General features: G+C 39.7%; 1 protein-coding gene across 1 annotated transcript; it reads right to left on the bottom strand.

The window, feature by feature from the left end:
* Positions 1-1,598: 1,598 nt before the first annotated feature.
* Positions 1,599-16,826, bottom strand: p2rx5 (purinergic receptor P2X, ligand-gated ion channel, 5; the record flags this gene model as incomplete). Its single annotated transcript, XM_080749362.1, has 11 exons — positions 1,599-1,691; positions 4,185-4,250; positions 4,377-4,470; positions 4,718-4,851; positions 5,092-5,233; positions 6,437-6,517; positions 6,800-6,884; positions 7,069-7,144; positions 8,521-8,592; positions 9,000-9,150; positions 16,672-16,826. The coding sequence occupies 11 exons, from the start codon at positions 16,824-16,826 to the stop codon at positions 1,599-1,601; spliced, it is 1,149 nt and encodes a 382-aa protein (XP_080605488.1).
* Positions 16,827-17,406: the final 580 nt, after the last annotated feature.

Below are 17,406 nucleotides of genomic sequence, written 5' to 3'. Positions count from 1 at the left end.
CTTTAGAAAATGGAAAACGAAATGAATTGCAATTGCCTGCAAAAAAAGAAAAACACTGTCTACTAATATATATAGTATATCTGTACTGGGTTCCTGGAGAAGGCACACACAGCATGATATTACAGTACCTGTTCCTCTGGCTAAGTTACCTTAAATCATAACATGCTCCAGCATGCAATATCATTGCATATGATAATAGCATTGCAATAAATACGGTAAATCTAAATGGGTGTGGTTATTCTGAGCTGAAATATTTTATGAAATAGAGCCTGCTGAAGTTCTCTTATATATGGAGAGTCAGAATATATGGTTGTTGCTTCTCCCCGGACCCCCTCTTCATTCATTAACAAGGTTAATTCATTCACACTCCCACAGAGCAGTCCGTCACCTCATGTTCATTCTCATTGGCTACAAGCTTAAGGGATATTTCAGTTTCAAAAAAACTTTTGGTAATTTTATCATCTAATCAGGCTTTTATGAACACCCTGAACAGTTTTTAATTAGCTTGATTGAATATTTAGATATTTGGCCCTGGGCCCTCCAGGCCCAGGGCCTCTCCACACACACACCCATTGTAACTTCAAACTTCATTTTAACCATGATAGATTCATTAAAAACACCCATTATTTTTTCTGGTGACTCATAGTACCCTCCTAATACGTGAGCAGGCCGTGTTTTTTCGATAACTTTTTTCATTTATTTTTAATAATTATTTTTTTGTATTTCATTTTTTCCATTTTCCCAAATAATTATAAAAAATAAATGAAAAAGGTTATCGAAAAAACACGGCCTGCTCACGTATTAGGAGGGTAAAATAAGTCACCAGAAAAAAAATGGGTGTTTTTAATGAATCTATCATGGTTAAAATGGAGTTTGACGTTACAATGGGTATGTATGTGGAGAGAGGCCCTTCCACTGCTCCATTTTGAAAGTGGAATATCCCTTTAATTCTCATACGCCCTCTTACCCACAATGCATCTCAAGAAGTCTATCTAAGCAGCTTCCTGTTCTACGTATGTTCATTCTAGGTGTTTAGCTGTTACTACTGGTTGTGCAGCTGTAAGGGTTGCTCCATTTATATGCAATGGAGCAGATGTGCCGATTGAAGAGAAGTGAAAATCACAGTTTCTTGTTTATACCACACCCTAATACTGTACAATGACCACTGTGGTATATCAGCTGTTAATTGAGTTACCCAAAAGTGATGTGCTGTTTAGGCTCTCCAGCAGGCTGTGACATAATAGCAGAGTATCGTTGTCCAGTGTTACGAGGAATCGTGGGCTGTTCCTCCGCGGTTTGTTCAGTCTCCGAAGAAGCAGATGGATCACGGGTTCCCTCATCCTTCAGAGAGTTGGGATCTGCTTGATCCCCTGCCTGTTTCCTGGACTTTTTGTCTCTGTGACTGTGTCCTGGCTTTGAGGATTTTTGCTTGGAGTTAGCCCGCTCTATCTCTTTCCTGTCAAGCACATCATTTCAGTTTACAGAAAGCAATGTGTGTCAATTCAACTCGTGTGTACAAATGCAATGGGTCCATTTGGTTGCATTCACATCTTGAGCTCAGGCTTTTCAAACACCATAAATGAAACTACCACTGAGTCTTACTTGAAATCGATGACTTCGAATTTCTTCTCTCGGTAGATGGTGCTTGTGTTCATCATGTAGAGTAGTATCAATTCACACGCAAAGGCTCCCTGGAGAAATGAATAGTGTTGAAAACCTAACTGTAGTATTTGCGAGCCAATAATAATTAACTTTATTTGTAAAACAATTATCAAAACAAAGTGCTTTGCATAAAACTGAAGAAAATGTTAAATAGATTAAGCAAAAGAACACAACTTGTATAAAATATAAAGTTCTCTGATAAATAAAAACATAAATGTTTTAAGAAGGGATTTAAAAGAAAACTCAAATAAGATAGATAAGCTAGGAGTGCAGTTAAAATCAGTAACCATATATGTTCACAGATCAACTCATTAAGCATTGCCTTTTTTGTTAATAACTTAAAACTTTGGGGTTGAGAGATAGAGAGATTGCACAATTGGTTGGAAAATGTATTATTCTTATGTTTATGAAACAATTATTATTGTCTCCACCAGCCGAACGGCATGGGAGAGCCGTCCGTCCGTCCGTCCGTCCGTCCGTCCGTCCGTCCGTCCGTCTGTTAACAGCTAATCTCTGGCACCGTTGGCCGCTGCCAAACTGTGCACACACTCCCTGGATACCACACTCCCTGGATACCAATTCAGAACCTCTGCCCCAATGTTTTTCACATGGGCCTGTTCTAGCGCCACCAGGAGGCCGATTTCTGCTAAACTAACTTTTGGCAGTACTCCTAGAGATTTTGTCCAAAAATTGTAGACAGTATCTCTACAGTCATGTGATCGACATGGATCTGTCCAATTTTCCATACTGATTGGCTAAAACTGGCTTCTAAAGTTTACAGGATTGGTCAGTTTTGAATAAAATGTCTGAAATCATGAACGCAGTGTGCGATTTTGGTGAAACTATGCATGCACATTTCCAATAGGCAGAGGAATAAATGCCACTTAAAACTTTGTATGTGCACTCCCTAAAGGCCAAGGAAAAACCTTTGCCCTACTTTATAGCGCCACCAGGAAGCCGACTTCAGTAAAACACATTTTGTCCTATTATTCCTTGAGATTTTATCAAAAAATCATGCAAATCAGTACACAGTATCTCTATAGTCGTGTAATCAAGACAGATCTGTCTGATATTTCATATTCCATCCTAATTGGCTAACATTGGCTTCCAAAGTTTGCAGGATTCGTGACTTAAATCATGAACGCAGCTTATGATTACAGAGAAATTCTGCAAGCACATTCCCACTAGGTCAAGGAACAGATGCCACACTTTGCACATTGGCCTGTTATAGGGCCACTAGCAGGTTGACTTTTGCCAAACTAAATTTTTAAACAAAATGCCTCAAATCATGCATGCAGCGTCACATTGCCGTTAAAGTCCAAAGAAGACATGGCACCCTTTTCACATTTAGCGCCACCAGGTCAGCACTACCTGACCTGGTGGAGACCTGTGCTCGGAAGAGCACTGCTTCTAGTTATAAATATGAAACAAGTACGTAATACTAGAAATATATATCAAACATATAATTTTCAGAATGTCTGAGTGAGTGTCTGTCTGTCTGTCTGTCTGAGTGTCTGAGTGTCTGTCACAGCGTTTCTCCTCAGTGGCTGGAGCAATTGATCTGAAATCGCATCACCATAAGCATATGAACACACCTGACATAACTGTGAAGCCCGTTTGTCACTTTCACAAATCATATGCTGTATATTAGCATTTTTTATGGTGTACCTATATCTATTCTGCATCTAGCTTGAGGCATATCTATTCTGCATCTAGCATGAGGCAACATGTTTAACCAGCTCTGTGTGTGTGTGTGTGTGTGTGTGTGTGTGTGTGTGTGTGTGTGTGTGTGTGTGTGTGTGTGTGTATGTGTGTGTGTGTGTGTGTGTGTGTGTGTGTGTGTGTGTGTGTGTGTGTGTGTGTGTGTGCGCAGGCGGGCGGGGGGGGGGGGGGGGGGTCGGTTGTCTGGCCCCGTTATAGATGTTGTCCAAAAATCATGCAGATCGGTACACAGTATCTCTGTAGCCATTAAACGAAACGGGTATTTCTTACATTGATGCTCCTACATATTATCATGTAAGCACCAGTTAAAGTTACTTTCCATCCCTCATATACTGTGTGCACAGTGCACACCCCATAACCCACCCACTGCACATCATTTCAGAGCTCATATCTTTGAACGGGTAAGAGCTAGTTATATTGTAATTAGTAAATGGTATTTACTAATTGTTTTTTGTTTTGTTTAGTTTTTATTTTGTCTGTGTAATTGGTGCAAAGCCAAATAATATTTCTTTACGTTCTGTTTAGTTTGTTCTGATATGTAAGACTTGCAGTTCTTTTTTGTTTTCTCTTTTGTTTCCTTTTTCTATAGTGTCAATTAATTTAAATATGAATAAGGTGGGCTTCGGCTTCAGTCTGCAGCTTTTCAGCCAAAAGTTATCTTGTTGTTTTGTTATATCATGACTGAAATAAATAAACTAACTAACTAACAAACACATGCACACGCACATACGCACACACACACACACACACACACACGCACACGCACGGGTATACAGTAAAATGAATATTTCAATACTCACAAAACCCATCAAAGCAAGGCCAGAACCAAGGGCAATTAACATAGGAACGATACTGAATTTCCCAGCCTGAAAAACAGCAGAGAACAGTGGAAGAGTGATATGTACATGTATATATGTTTATTTATTGGTGTTCATATGTAAATCAACACCAAAACTTCTCTACTCATTCTGAAGAAAGAATCACTGTCTTACCTTGCCGTTGATCATTATGTCAAAGCGAATCCCATACACTTTATACAAAGTCCTATAGCTTTCGCCATTTTCGTCTTTATAGTATTTGGCATATCTGGGGGAAATAATTCATGAAATGAATGAGTTCATAAAAGTTATATACTGTATAGTGGTTCCCAAACCTTTCAGGTCGAGATCCAAAAGAGAGATTAGACATTTATATACGGTACTATATGTTTTTTTATGTACTTAAAGAAAGTGGGATTTTTGCTTGAGTCGTGACCCATAAAAATGGGTCTCCTGTTTGGGGTGCTGTACACTGTACTAAAAGACCCACATTTACAGCATAGGAAAATATCTACCTGAAATTGTATCCTGACGTGACAGAGTTGTTCAAGTTCATGTCCAAACGTGTAAAACTATACTGTGGGTTACACAGTGAGAAATCCTTATCCAGATCACAGTTCCACTCAATAAGAATACCAACTGAACCACCCTGGGGGGAGAAAGAGAAAGACGTTATGCATGATATGAAGAATTTCAACAAATACAGTATACAGCTGTACTATGTAATGTCAATAGTTTGGTCACCCATGATGCCCTTGTTCTGAAACAGACAATTAGGATGTTGCAGAACAGTGAACAGTGCTTTTTTTGTTGAGTGAAGTAAAGTCACAAGGACTTAAGACTGACAGTCGCCACTCGCCATTATGGCGGTTTACTTGTATATTTGTACCTTAACAGCCATGTCCTGGAAACCATGTCCTGTCCAACTGACTAGGTCTCCCAGGCGGAAGATGGGGCAGTAAGGATGGTTCTCTCTGTCATAGGAACATCTTTTCAAGTATGAGTCATCAGACGTGTCAAGGACATTAGACCTAAGAGAAAAGGTTACAATACACTACAGAATTAGGCCATTTCAAATTCAAGCTTTCAACATACCTAACACCAAGCTACATAACACATTCCAAGCATGGTGGTGTTGAGCATTTTAAGTAACTTATTAAAGTCAAATGCATTACTTCTCTCTCACTGCTATGACATTCTCAGACCACATACGTCACGTTTTAAACATAGAAACAAGTCTCCATACAATCCATTTGACACTATTTGTGCACTGCAATGAAACACTTGGCTTATGGCTGCGTAATAACTCTTGAGATCATGACTGATGAATTAGTCATGGACTGTGTGCTGTCACACACGCTTTATTGTTGAACATGGAAAAACAACACCAGTGTGGGAGCAGCACAGGGCTGCAGGATAGCCAGTGGTGTAAAGTAACTAAGTACATTTACTTAAGTACTGTACTTAAGTAACATTTTGAGGTATTTGTAATAAGGCTGGGCGATATTAGGAAAACCTTCGATATTCGATAACGTTGTTGAATACCTCGATATCGATATTACTCACAATATTAGTAATAACAATTGCATCATATCGTTTTTAATGTTTTTCTGCTTTAGGTCCACTGCCTGCCTAACCCAGATAATGAATAGCATATCCATGCATGCACACTGCACAGTATACATAGAATAAAGGAATTAAATGCCTTATTTCCATTTTCCAACAATGGTTTTATTTTTGCATGTGCTACGTGCATGCATAGTGTGTCTATGTGGCGCGATGCGTTTTGAGCTTGTAGATCAGCTATTTTCAAACATTTTGTACTTTTACTTTTGGTACTTTAAGTACATTTTGATACCAATACTTTTGTACTTTTATTCAAGTACATTTTCAATCCCAGACTTTTACTTGTAACAGAGTATTTCTACATTGCAGTATTGATACTCCTACTAAAGTAAAACATTTGAGTACTTTTTCCACCACTGAGGAAAGCCCCCTCTGATCTGACACCTGTCCAGGGCATGGCCTGCTGTCAAGGACATCTCAGATGACTGCTCTCTCGCCAGTGCCATATACTATAGGCGGGTATAAATAGTACGTTCCTCTGCACTCACAAAGTTATTCCAACCAGGCATCAGGATACCTACACCCCCTTTGCTCAGCATGTCTCTACTCCCTGTTCTCAAAAGTGTAGCACAGTGGTAGTCAGCACCACTTAAGAAACACTCACTCACTTGGAGAATTCAAATTTAGGAAACCGGACAAAGTTTTTGATGTAGATGGTGAAGTTTTCTGCTTCAGACAATAAGGGCTCCCTGGAAATTAAAGGGAGAAATAATTGTGTTAAAACCATGCTGTATCAATAATAAATAGAATGAGTTACGTAAATACTGTATACCAGTCAATACGAACAATTATAGTGAGTGGGACATATCTACAGTTTAAATGCAGCCGTATAATAAGCCTAAAGCCTAGGATTACCAGCAATGCAAGCAAGCTCTAATAGTAAGGAGTGAATTCACAGAGGTCTCATAATACATACATATTGATAGATAAACGTTTACAATAGGATGACAGAAACTCTGGGGGATTCTCACCTTGGTCTTTTGCTGTATTCAACAGGACACCAGCCATGAATCTCACAGCTCCCAGTGCTGTTTACACACAATCCAGTCTTTACTCCTGACAAAGAAAGAAAGAAAGAAAGAAAGAAAGAAAGAAAGAAAGAAAGAAAGAATTTTCAATGAGCTGGGAATATGTAACCAAACTATTAAACAAATTACAAATGGGAATAAAATATAATTTAATAGGGTTCTCCTCCAAGATACAAAATGTTGCTATAGTTTAATAAATGAGCAGACCTCACCGTTGCCAGCTATTACAGATTCACCCTCTATACAGTCATCATCTCTTAAACATTGTCCATCTGGCACCTTGGGGCTCTGTGAGAGACAAGAAATATAACGCAAACTATTAAATATCTAAGTATCTATTAAAGTGTTTTTATAGATGTCAAATGAAAGTAACACCCCTCAAACACTCCTCAGCTGTAACACAGAAAATGAAGGGCGAGAAACTATTAACAATGTACAAACAAGATATCATCTCAAATGTTTGGATCTTATAATCACATACATATGATGGATGAGTGGCTGCATCAAACTGATGCAGCAAATTAAGGTTGGTGATGTTTTAATGGAGTTTAATGCAGCACTGGACGTGATCATGAATAATTTACTGAAAGAATTCTGTCCTTCAGTCCTAATGGCTGCTGACGATTCTAAACTACACATCCTCAGTGAGTTACCTGTTACTACATATTGAATTATGAAACTGTTGGACTGGGTGGAAAATTATAAGCTTTTGTTAAATGTGTCCAAAACAAAGAGTATTATATTTGGTTCCAAAATTTGCAATCACAATCAGGGGTGGAAAATTATAAGCTTGTGTTGAATGTGTCCAAAACAAAGAGCAGGGACATGCTGGCCATTGGGAAAAGCGGGACAACTCCCGAACGGCCGGTTCATTAGGAAAAAATGTAAAATAAAATGTCGGCCTTCGTTCCATTTTGGGGGCTGGGCGGCCAACAAAGTAAATCGTCACTGTCGTACAGAAACCTTGTATCTCCAAGTTTCAAATGTATACATTTTTCCGCAAAGCAAAGCCCTGCTTCATCATACAAGGTTGTTGCACAAAAGTAGTGAAAACAGCAGATCTACAAGCACACAACGCCTCGCGATGCGAGGCGTTGTGTGCTTGTAGATCGGCTGTTTTCACTAGTTTAAATCATTTTTAAAATGATAAATACAAAACAAACGGTTTTGGACATACAAGGTTTCCACCCGACAAACGACGAAATATAACAAAAAACAAATGAGGGCCTCTCCAACTCTTTTTCCCGGGCTGAATCAGGGGCCCAGCATGTCCCTGACAAAGAGTATTATATTTGGTTCCAATATGTACTAAGGAAGGAGTCGCACATTTGTAATCACAATCAGGGGGGATTACAGAGGGAATGCATGCTGCTTTCACCAGGCTGAAAGAGGAGGACAAACTTGTATATAACATCCTAACACTTTTCTAGAACATCTGTAATCAAACTAGATGCTTCAATAAAAGGATTGTGCATATGACGACAAGTAATAAATGATCATGTTGACATTCCATCATCAAGAAACTGTGCCATGCATGTACCATGAATAGCTTTTTGCTATAAAGCAAGGAAAAGGAAAAAAGAAAATAATAAATGTTATAAGTTACCAATCTATAACACCAAAGCAAGCTGAAATGTTGGCACAACAATACTGTATATACTCACCTCAGCACAGAACCCAAGTCGTTGATTTGGTGTCTCTATGTAATTTGTGACAATAAAGAACACCTGTTCACCCTACAAAAAGAAATAAATGCAGACATTCATGTTTTATGGCTTGTGCAATTAAAAATAGTTTGTGTAGACATTTTTCAACAGCTGTGTTGCATTCCTACACATTAACAAAATTCACGCAAGTCTGTATTACTAATGAAGTGCAGCCTGGGAGATCAGACAGTACAGAAAACCAAACCAAAGGTGAATTAATTGGTTATAGGTTCAATAGAGTTGTATCTATTAAGAAAGGGGGTAAATTCTGTCTCTTATACATTGTGCTTTATATACTGTAGTCAGTGCCTGTATTTGTTATGCTGTCAGGGAAGTGGCTATTTGTTTACTTGACTTAAGAATGATCTGGTTTATAAAATCCAGAAATCTCAATGTAACACAAACAACACACACACAAATTCTATTTAAGAACTTACATTTGGCGGTATGACATAATCCTCAGCACCCCAAAGGTGAAGCCCAGTGTGGGAGCTGTTGGTTAGCGTAACCCCCTTGAGTTTGGTAATGACTGAGCTTTGAATAGCTTCCTCTCTCTCCTGGTACCCCTTCTTTACGAGAAAGACCCACCTGTGAAATACATTGAAACCTTCAGGTTAGAGTTACATCATGTTTTTGAATACTCTGCATGAATCTGAATCTTTTCTAAATCAGAAAAAAGCTCCAATAAAACATGATGATTGTTGTCTCCAAGGACTTTTAAGCTGCAAAGAAAGCAGATTCATAGCCCTAAGTGAAGGGACTAGGAAGTGTCTGACCATGTGCTCAGTATTCACTGGATACTGCAGATGAACTCCATGGTGATCTCCTTCAGACTAGTATAGTCCATCCGGTACAGGATTGGTTGGTACCATACAAGGTGGCCAAGGTTCACTGGTGTCATTTGAAAGGTTTGCCCAAAAGTGCATTTAGGGAGACTGCAGTTTTTATGGTTGCATCCAAGATGTTCCATTTTACACGAATGCAGTAGGTCCTGTAGATAGATATATACTTTATGTATCCCTGAGGGTAAATTAAGGCATTACAGGAGCTCTCATCCTCAACAAAACAAAGAAATAGATATCTAAGAAATATGTAATAGTCAAGCACTAAAAAAATCTGAATAATAAAAGAAGACATCTAAAACAAACATCTAGGGAAGCAATTCTGTATTTCCATCATTGCAATTGAGATCTTTCTAATCCAACTTCCAGCCATGCATGCCCATGACAACTGCATGGGTAATGGTGCCATAAATTCCCACTAGATTGCAGTTTGATAGTACCGTATATGGAGGTAGCTGGTGTGGCTCAATGTGCCCCTTTTTGGATGAGTTCAGCAATCGAAACAATGTAATCGATGTGCACTTTTCTGGACAAACAATGTAATGACACGGTTTCTAAATTACCTCAAGTTTTTGTTCTGTATTAGGTACTGCAACTTATTTCAGACACATCAGCTAATACGACAACACACAATAAATGGAATAAGCCAATATGGACTTATTGCTATGGTAAGTAAAAGTAAGTAATACTAGATGGATAGACAGATAACTTTATTGTCATTCAACAATACATACTTTGCCATGGGCCCCCAGGGGCCACACCCAGTTTATGTCTCCCAGGCCTGAGGGGCCCCTGACGGCCACACATTGTACAACCCTGCTTAATACTGCCAGGGCCCCCCGTTTACACACTGCAATTTTCCCCCTGAGATCTTTCTTCCACCAGCACACCTTTGTGACCAATAAATCAATCACATTACCAGTTCAATGGTCTGCTTGTGGTGGAATAGATCATCAAATGGAGCATCTGGATTCCCAGACCAGAGAATCACAGCCTGAAAGCTGAGCATATAGGCTTGTGAAACTTAACTTGTATCGTACTTAAGGAAAGGAGGGAACGGGAGGGAATGATGGACAGGGGGATGGATGGAGTGAGGGAGCCAAAGTATTTCACCCATGCAATAACCTGGCCAATGCTTTGAACTGGAACCTGAACACAATAACCCTAGCAACATAGCAGGCAAGCTGATTTTCTGCTTATACTATGTATAAAGTGTCAGTGCCTGCGGTGGGCCCCCAATGTCTGTGACAGTGTGGTGGGCACGCAAATATGCTCAGCTCATATATGGACGTTGGCACAAACTGGCATTAATGGGCAGGTCAGTCAGTGCGAGCCATTGAGATCAAAAAGAGTTGCGTCAATGAAGGGTCAGAAACATACAGGTCATGTGGTTCATGTACCATACATGCTTCATCAACACATCAACATTATTCAGATTCAATGTTTGGATCTATTGGTTGGCAAGCATTTCTTCAGCATTCTTGTTGTTGTTTTGAGCACACATAACCTGCATGAAATCTCCAAGCCCCCAACATGTTGTGTTGTGGAGCTTGTAGATCTGCTCTGTTCAGTGAAGAGATTTGGTGTATCGTGTATAGTAAACAACTTCCAAATCAGGTGTGAGTTGGTTTTTACAATAAATCATTGAATATCGAATATTCTTTGAATATATAATAATATACAAGGATTTGAGTAACAATGGTAACAGTATTATTACTAGATTAAGGCCATAAATATTGTGAAATATATTTAATATGAATATATCATGCCCATATATGGAGATCCATATAATTAAGCCTCATGTGGTCTATGACATCAGACCTCTATGATGTCAGACATCTATGATGTCAGACGTCAGTCATCTCCATATCTGGGAAAATATGACCACATTTTGGCCAACTTAAACAACCAACCAGGTCTGTGAGTTTTTGGGGTCAAAGTTGATCCCATGCCAAAGCGCCAGCGCTCGCCCAGTATAGGCCTACATACATATACATACAATATAACAATACATACATGTGTTTTTCAAGATAATACCGTATACTAATGACTAGGCAGTATTATGCTTCTTTATTATGAGGAATTAGATGAATATTTTAAGTTGCAATATTGTATAGCATTATTGATTAATGATAATGGCAATATGCTCCATTTGTGGTGCTATTATTAATAATGGTATTTCACCCTATGGAAAAATAAAAAAATAAAAAATAAAAAATGTGGGGCAGAGGTTCTGAATTAGCATCCAGGGAGTGTGTGTGCTCAGTTTGGCAGCGATCGGGCCAACGGCGCCGGAGATTAGCTGGTAACAACCAGGCCACACAAATCGGCCTGTTATAGCGCCACCATGAGGCTGATTTGAAAAATGTGGGGCAGAGGTTCTAGATTGGCATCCAGGGAGTGTGTGTGCTCAGTTTGGCAGCGATCGGGCCAACGGTGACTGAGATTAGCTGCTCACAAACTGCGAGGACGCACGGACGCACGCACGGACGGACGCACGCACGGACGGACGGACGGACGGACGGACGGAGGGGAAAACATACTCTCCCTCAGCCTTCGGCTGGTGGAGACAAAAAACAGACTATATGGACTTGGGTCAGTGGCAATGTAATGCATAGTAAGTAGTAGTATAAGAGTAAGTAAGTAAGTTAGTTAGTTAGTAGGACTAAGTAAGTAAGTAGGCCTATGACATTATGTTTTTAAAATATTTTTAACCTTATTACTGGCTATGGAGTCGCTCCATGGCCCTCTAATGAATTGTTAGGACTTGTGAATGGGCCTTAGCATCAATTGTCTCATAGAAGAGTAGGCCTAGTTAGACTTTCTTTTTTGTTAATCTATCAAATAGGCCTACCAAATGCCAGTTTATTGGCTCAATAGTCAATAGTTTGTCAAATAAGTAGCTTTACTTATACTGAGGTACACTGTAATATAGGCTACTCATTACATTAATGTGTGAAGGGCATGCATGCAGCTCACTCACCCGATTATGTATGCCAACACAGCTACTTGATAGAGTCTAAACAGTATTCCAATTTTCCTGCTTTCGGCAATGACTAATTTATTTGTTTTAAAATACCAAAAATTACGGACATAGCCTGGCCAACAACTCGCCATTTCTTCTGCACGCCGTGCACGGCGAACTCAAGTGCGACAGTCGGGGATCGCCAGGCTGCTGCCTGCTATGAGGAGCTCACACCTCTATATTGGTTGACATTTCACGCAGCAGGCAAACCCATGAAGTCAGGGGTTAGGTGAGGGGTCCATAAACCAAGAATGTGGTCTTGTTTAGACTCAGATAATGATTCCAGTAGACTAGCCTAAAGAAAAGCAAGTGGAAATATATGTAGGCATATCTTATTAGGTCAATGTTGGAGCGTCACACTACAGGACACAAAGGAAGGACATTATTTAATATCGCTGTGTAGGATAGACTTCTATGGCAGGATATCAGGGTCTAATGGACATGGCACTAGCCTCAGCAATCCGCTAGAGGTCGTTGTTGTTCATGTTCTGACGCACCAGATTAATGCGATATAAAGAACTTCTGGGAACTCAGATTGAATGCGATATAACAGTTGAAAAAGCCAGTATCTTAAATTATAATATTATTATATAGTCTTTCCTACGAACGCTTAATTGCAGTTTACTATGGACCAGTGAAACAGTATGTTAACCTCTCAACAGAGTCAACACCACACCAGTGCATGCCACTTTGAAAAGTGTGACAAAATGAGCAATCTATCTATCTATATCAGGGGTGGGCAACTTTGATGGTGGCGATCGACGAGGGCCACTATATTTCCAGCTTCACTTCTGAGGGCCACATTGCATATTGCTACATCGTACTTTGTCATTCTAGTAGGTCTATATTTCATGCAAAAGAAGCAAAAATAGCAGATCTACAAGCTCAAAACGCAGCGCGATGCGTTTTGAGCTTGTAGATCGGCTATTTTTGCTTCTTTTGAATTGGAATCCTGAATAATTTATTGCTATTTTTGAATTGGAATCCTGAAATTTAACATTTTGATTTAATTTCAAACGCATTTAGTTATATACTCATTAACTTTATGAACCTTTTGATTGATTGATTGAAGGCTTTATTAGAAGTTTGCATAGGAAAAGGTACAGTTTCATGACGGTACAGTTCACTGGTACAAGGTCTACTAAAAGGAGATCCTGAAAAGACTAAGCTTATTTCAACAGGAAACCATTAAAGTATCTCATATAACATTGAATGACAGACGAATAGAACACAGTACTATGCAGTAGATATGTAAAGAAAAGAAAATAAGAGAGAAAAAAAATACATACCTAAATACAAATACATTGGACATAAAGAAATACATTTTAATACTACTATACAAGTCATTAAGCTAGACTGACGGAATTAAAGCAGTTAAGTAGGAAATAATCATTAAACTGATAATAAATAGAGACGAGAGGAGAAAAGTGTATAGGCTATGATATGACGTTCCGTTGGTTTATTCATGAGAATTCTGTCTTAACATTACAGAGTAGACCATTATATCATAAGCCCCGCCCAGCTGTCATTCGCTAAAACAGCTGAACTAAACACAAATGGGCAACAGAGGACGAGAACCAGGAGATAATAAAGTCACGCCACTATGCGAAACAACAGAGGAGAATATATTTAAAACATCTTGAGTCTCACCTAAGGTGACACTTCCTAAAACGTAACATGAGGCTACATTTGTTCACTCTTACATCAAGGGTCCTGGGAACTTTCACACTTCAGACTTATAGCAGCATAAGAGAACATTAAACACATAGAAATGATAACTAAAAACACAGTATAGATGTACTATCTATCACAGGTAATGTTTGGAATTGTAACAGCTGAAATCAACAATATATCAGGCCGCATTAAGTGAAGGTGGGGGCCGCATGTGGCCCCAGGCAGGGCCGCCTGTTGCCCATGTATGATTTATATCTATCTGTCTGTCTGTCTGTCTGTCCCTCCGATGATCTAATGGGAAGACCCTTGAAAAAACACAAAGTACATCATCAACCAGTGTCATCAACCAGTTGATGACATCATCATCACCATCAACAGCAAATGAGGAACCAGTATTCTTGGTGACATCACCATCAATTAGTGGACCTGATTGCGACCGTCAGGTCGCAGTTACTACCAAAACCTCCACCAGGTGTCAGTCAGTCTGTCCGTCACGTCACATTTTTGCCCTACTCTTATCTCTGCCACCATTGGCCCTATTGATGCCAAACTTTGCACACACACTCCTACTAGGGATAAATCACAACCTCCGCCCCTGATTTTTCACATGGCCCTCTTCTAGCGCCACTATGGCTGATTTTTGCAAAACAGTAACAATATTTTTGGACACTGCTCCTACAGATTTTGGCCTAAAATCACGCAAAGCGGTACACAGTATCTCTAGAGTCATGTCATCAACATGCATCTGTCCCATTTAGCGACACCATCAGGCCGATTTTTGCAAAACACATTTTTGGACACTACTACTACAGATTTTGGCCGAAAATCACGCAAAGCAGTACACAGTATCTCAGTCATGTCATCAACATGGATCTGTCCCATTTCCTATAATTCCTGTGGCGGTGACGGTCGCTTATCTCCAGATTAAGAAGTCTTACTGGTATAAATTGCTGGCGCATATGGTGCATACTGTAAGTAGGACATAGGCCTCCCTATGGGCTATATACAATTCTGTATGACCCATGGATCGAGGGAGGAGATTATAAAAAGGGGATCTAAATCTAGAGATTTAAAGGGTTCTATTTTGATTGTCTTAAAGGAGTCGTTCAGACCAAAACACATATAGGGTTAAATCTGCCTTTTATCATACCCCTTCATACCTGCTTTAGTCGATTTTTTTCATAGCTGCCCCTCTTGCTAGATTTCGGCTGCCCCTGTTGCTAGATTTTGGCGGGCCCTCTCATAACTAACAGAGTAGATAGACTTTATTCTAGTGCGGTTATATCTTTAGCTTCAAAGTTAGTATTTTTTTATTGGATTGTGTTTACACAACGTCCTGAGACCAACCAAACCGCTGTTTTGACCTCACAGGCACCCTTACTTGTCAAACAGACGAGAAGATCTCCTCCCTTTCTAAGCTCTCCTCTCGATGCTCTGGTGCAGCGCAGAAGCCGTTTGACAAGGGGAAAACCACCCATTTTCAATATTGAACTATGGCATTAATATACCATAGAGCGAGGAGAAACAAAAAAACACCAGTGTGATGACATCACACCGTTGTAGACTACTTTGCAATACAAACCCCAAAATCAATCCTCCAGTTCTAGGCAACACAGTAAGGGGGGGTTAATTTCCACACAACTCCTCTAAGGTATATTGACATAGTTCAATATTGAAAATGGGTGGTTTTCCCCTTTAAGTTAAGTCATAAGAGCTGGTACAATCAAAATACAGCCCTAATAGAGTCATCGAGAGGGATAGACAACATCCTGGAAATATATAGGCTAGTCATTAGCCCGAAGAGAAAAAGATACCGGAAGATATCGGAAGGGAGATAGAGAGAGAAACAAATAAAGAGAAACAAAACAGTCTTAAAATGCAGCAAAGGAAGAGACAAGACATTGAACATGAAGATTATCTGATCTGATGATATCTTGACTGAATTGACCCCAGAATTAACTAATTGGACTGAAAGACACGCTATGATGTTTTCCACAGCACTATCAGGTCCTCTCCTGGGGGAAATTCAAGGGGCTTGAAAATATAATGGTCACATGACCATACATGTGTTCCATTGCCTATAGATACAGGGGTGTCTGTTTATCCCACTCTTCCCCTACAGTACAGTACAGTACAGTAGGTACATGAGTGTCATGCATCGTCCCATCATAGCCACATGGGTTTTCAAGTCTCGATTTCAAAAAGACAAACTCGCCACTGTGTGTTTGATAGAGCTGAAAAGGTAGGCTACTCTAATTCTTTCCCGGCTTCATTTCTGTTTTTAGATTCAAGTTTGTAAACGTTTTTGTCACTGCCATACATAACATGCTCATTACATGATGAATGTGTGTGAAGGGCATGCAGGCGCAAATAATTGGTGGATTGACTGAAGTATTTATTATAAGTTTGCATAGGAAAAAGTATAGAAACTGTAGGCTATACATGACAGTACAGTTCACACAAGGTCAACTAAAAGGATAAGCTAGGAAAGCACGTGCGGCTTATTTACATTGAGACCCTTTTTTAAAACTCATATAACAATAACATTGAATGACAGACAATGCTCACCCAATTATGTATGCCAACACAGCTACTTGATAGAGTCTAAACAGTATTCCAATTCTTCTGTTTTCGGCAATGACTAATTTTTCTGCTTTATAATACCAAAAATTACGGATATAGCCTGGCCAACAGCTGTCCCTCCAAGACCAACAGCTCGCCATTCTTCGATCTGCACCAGCACCACAGTGCGACAGTCGGGTATCTCCAGGCTGGTAGAGGATCTCACACATCTATATTGGTTGACATGACATTCCACGCAACAGGCAAAGCCATGGGGTGAGGGACAATGTGGTCTTGTCCAGACCTAGCCATAAATCATCATAACTCTTGTAGAGGTCGCTTATATTTGGGACGTTTACTTGTAGAGAGTTAACGTCCCAATATAAGCAACCTCTACAAGAGTTTTGATTTATGGCTAAATATCGCTGTGTAGGATCACGGTCTTACAGACATGGCAGTAGCCTCAAAGATCCGCTAGAGGTCGCTGTTGTCCATGACATGTTCTGACGCACTTGCCAGATAGATGTGATATAACAGTCGAAGAAGCCAGTAATATAATATTATACTTTAATCCCTACGAATACTTATAGCAGTTTACGACCTAGCTCTGGTCCAGAGCATGCCCAGTCATGTTTTTCTGCGTGGTCCTTCTAACGCTCTGACTGGAGCAGACCAGACCAGTGAAACAGTATGTTAGCCCTAATACAATTTTCTCAAAACCAGTGCATGGCGCATTTGAGA

This window comes from Nannobrachium achirus (assembly GCF_963921795.1).
Source record: "Nannobrachium achirus genome assembly, chromosome: 19".
In the NCBI taxonomy this organism is placed as follows: domain Eukaryota; kingdom Metazoa; phylum Chordata; class Actinopteri; order Myctophiformes; family Myctophidae; genus Nannobrachium; species Nannobrachium achirus.
Note: the sequence above shows the minus strand (reverse complement) of the source record. Positions and strands in the feature narration are given on the sequence as shown.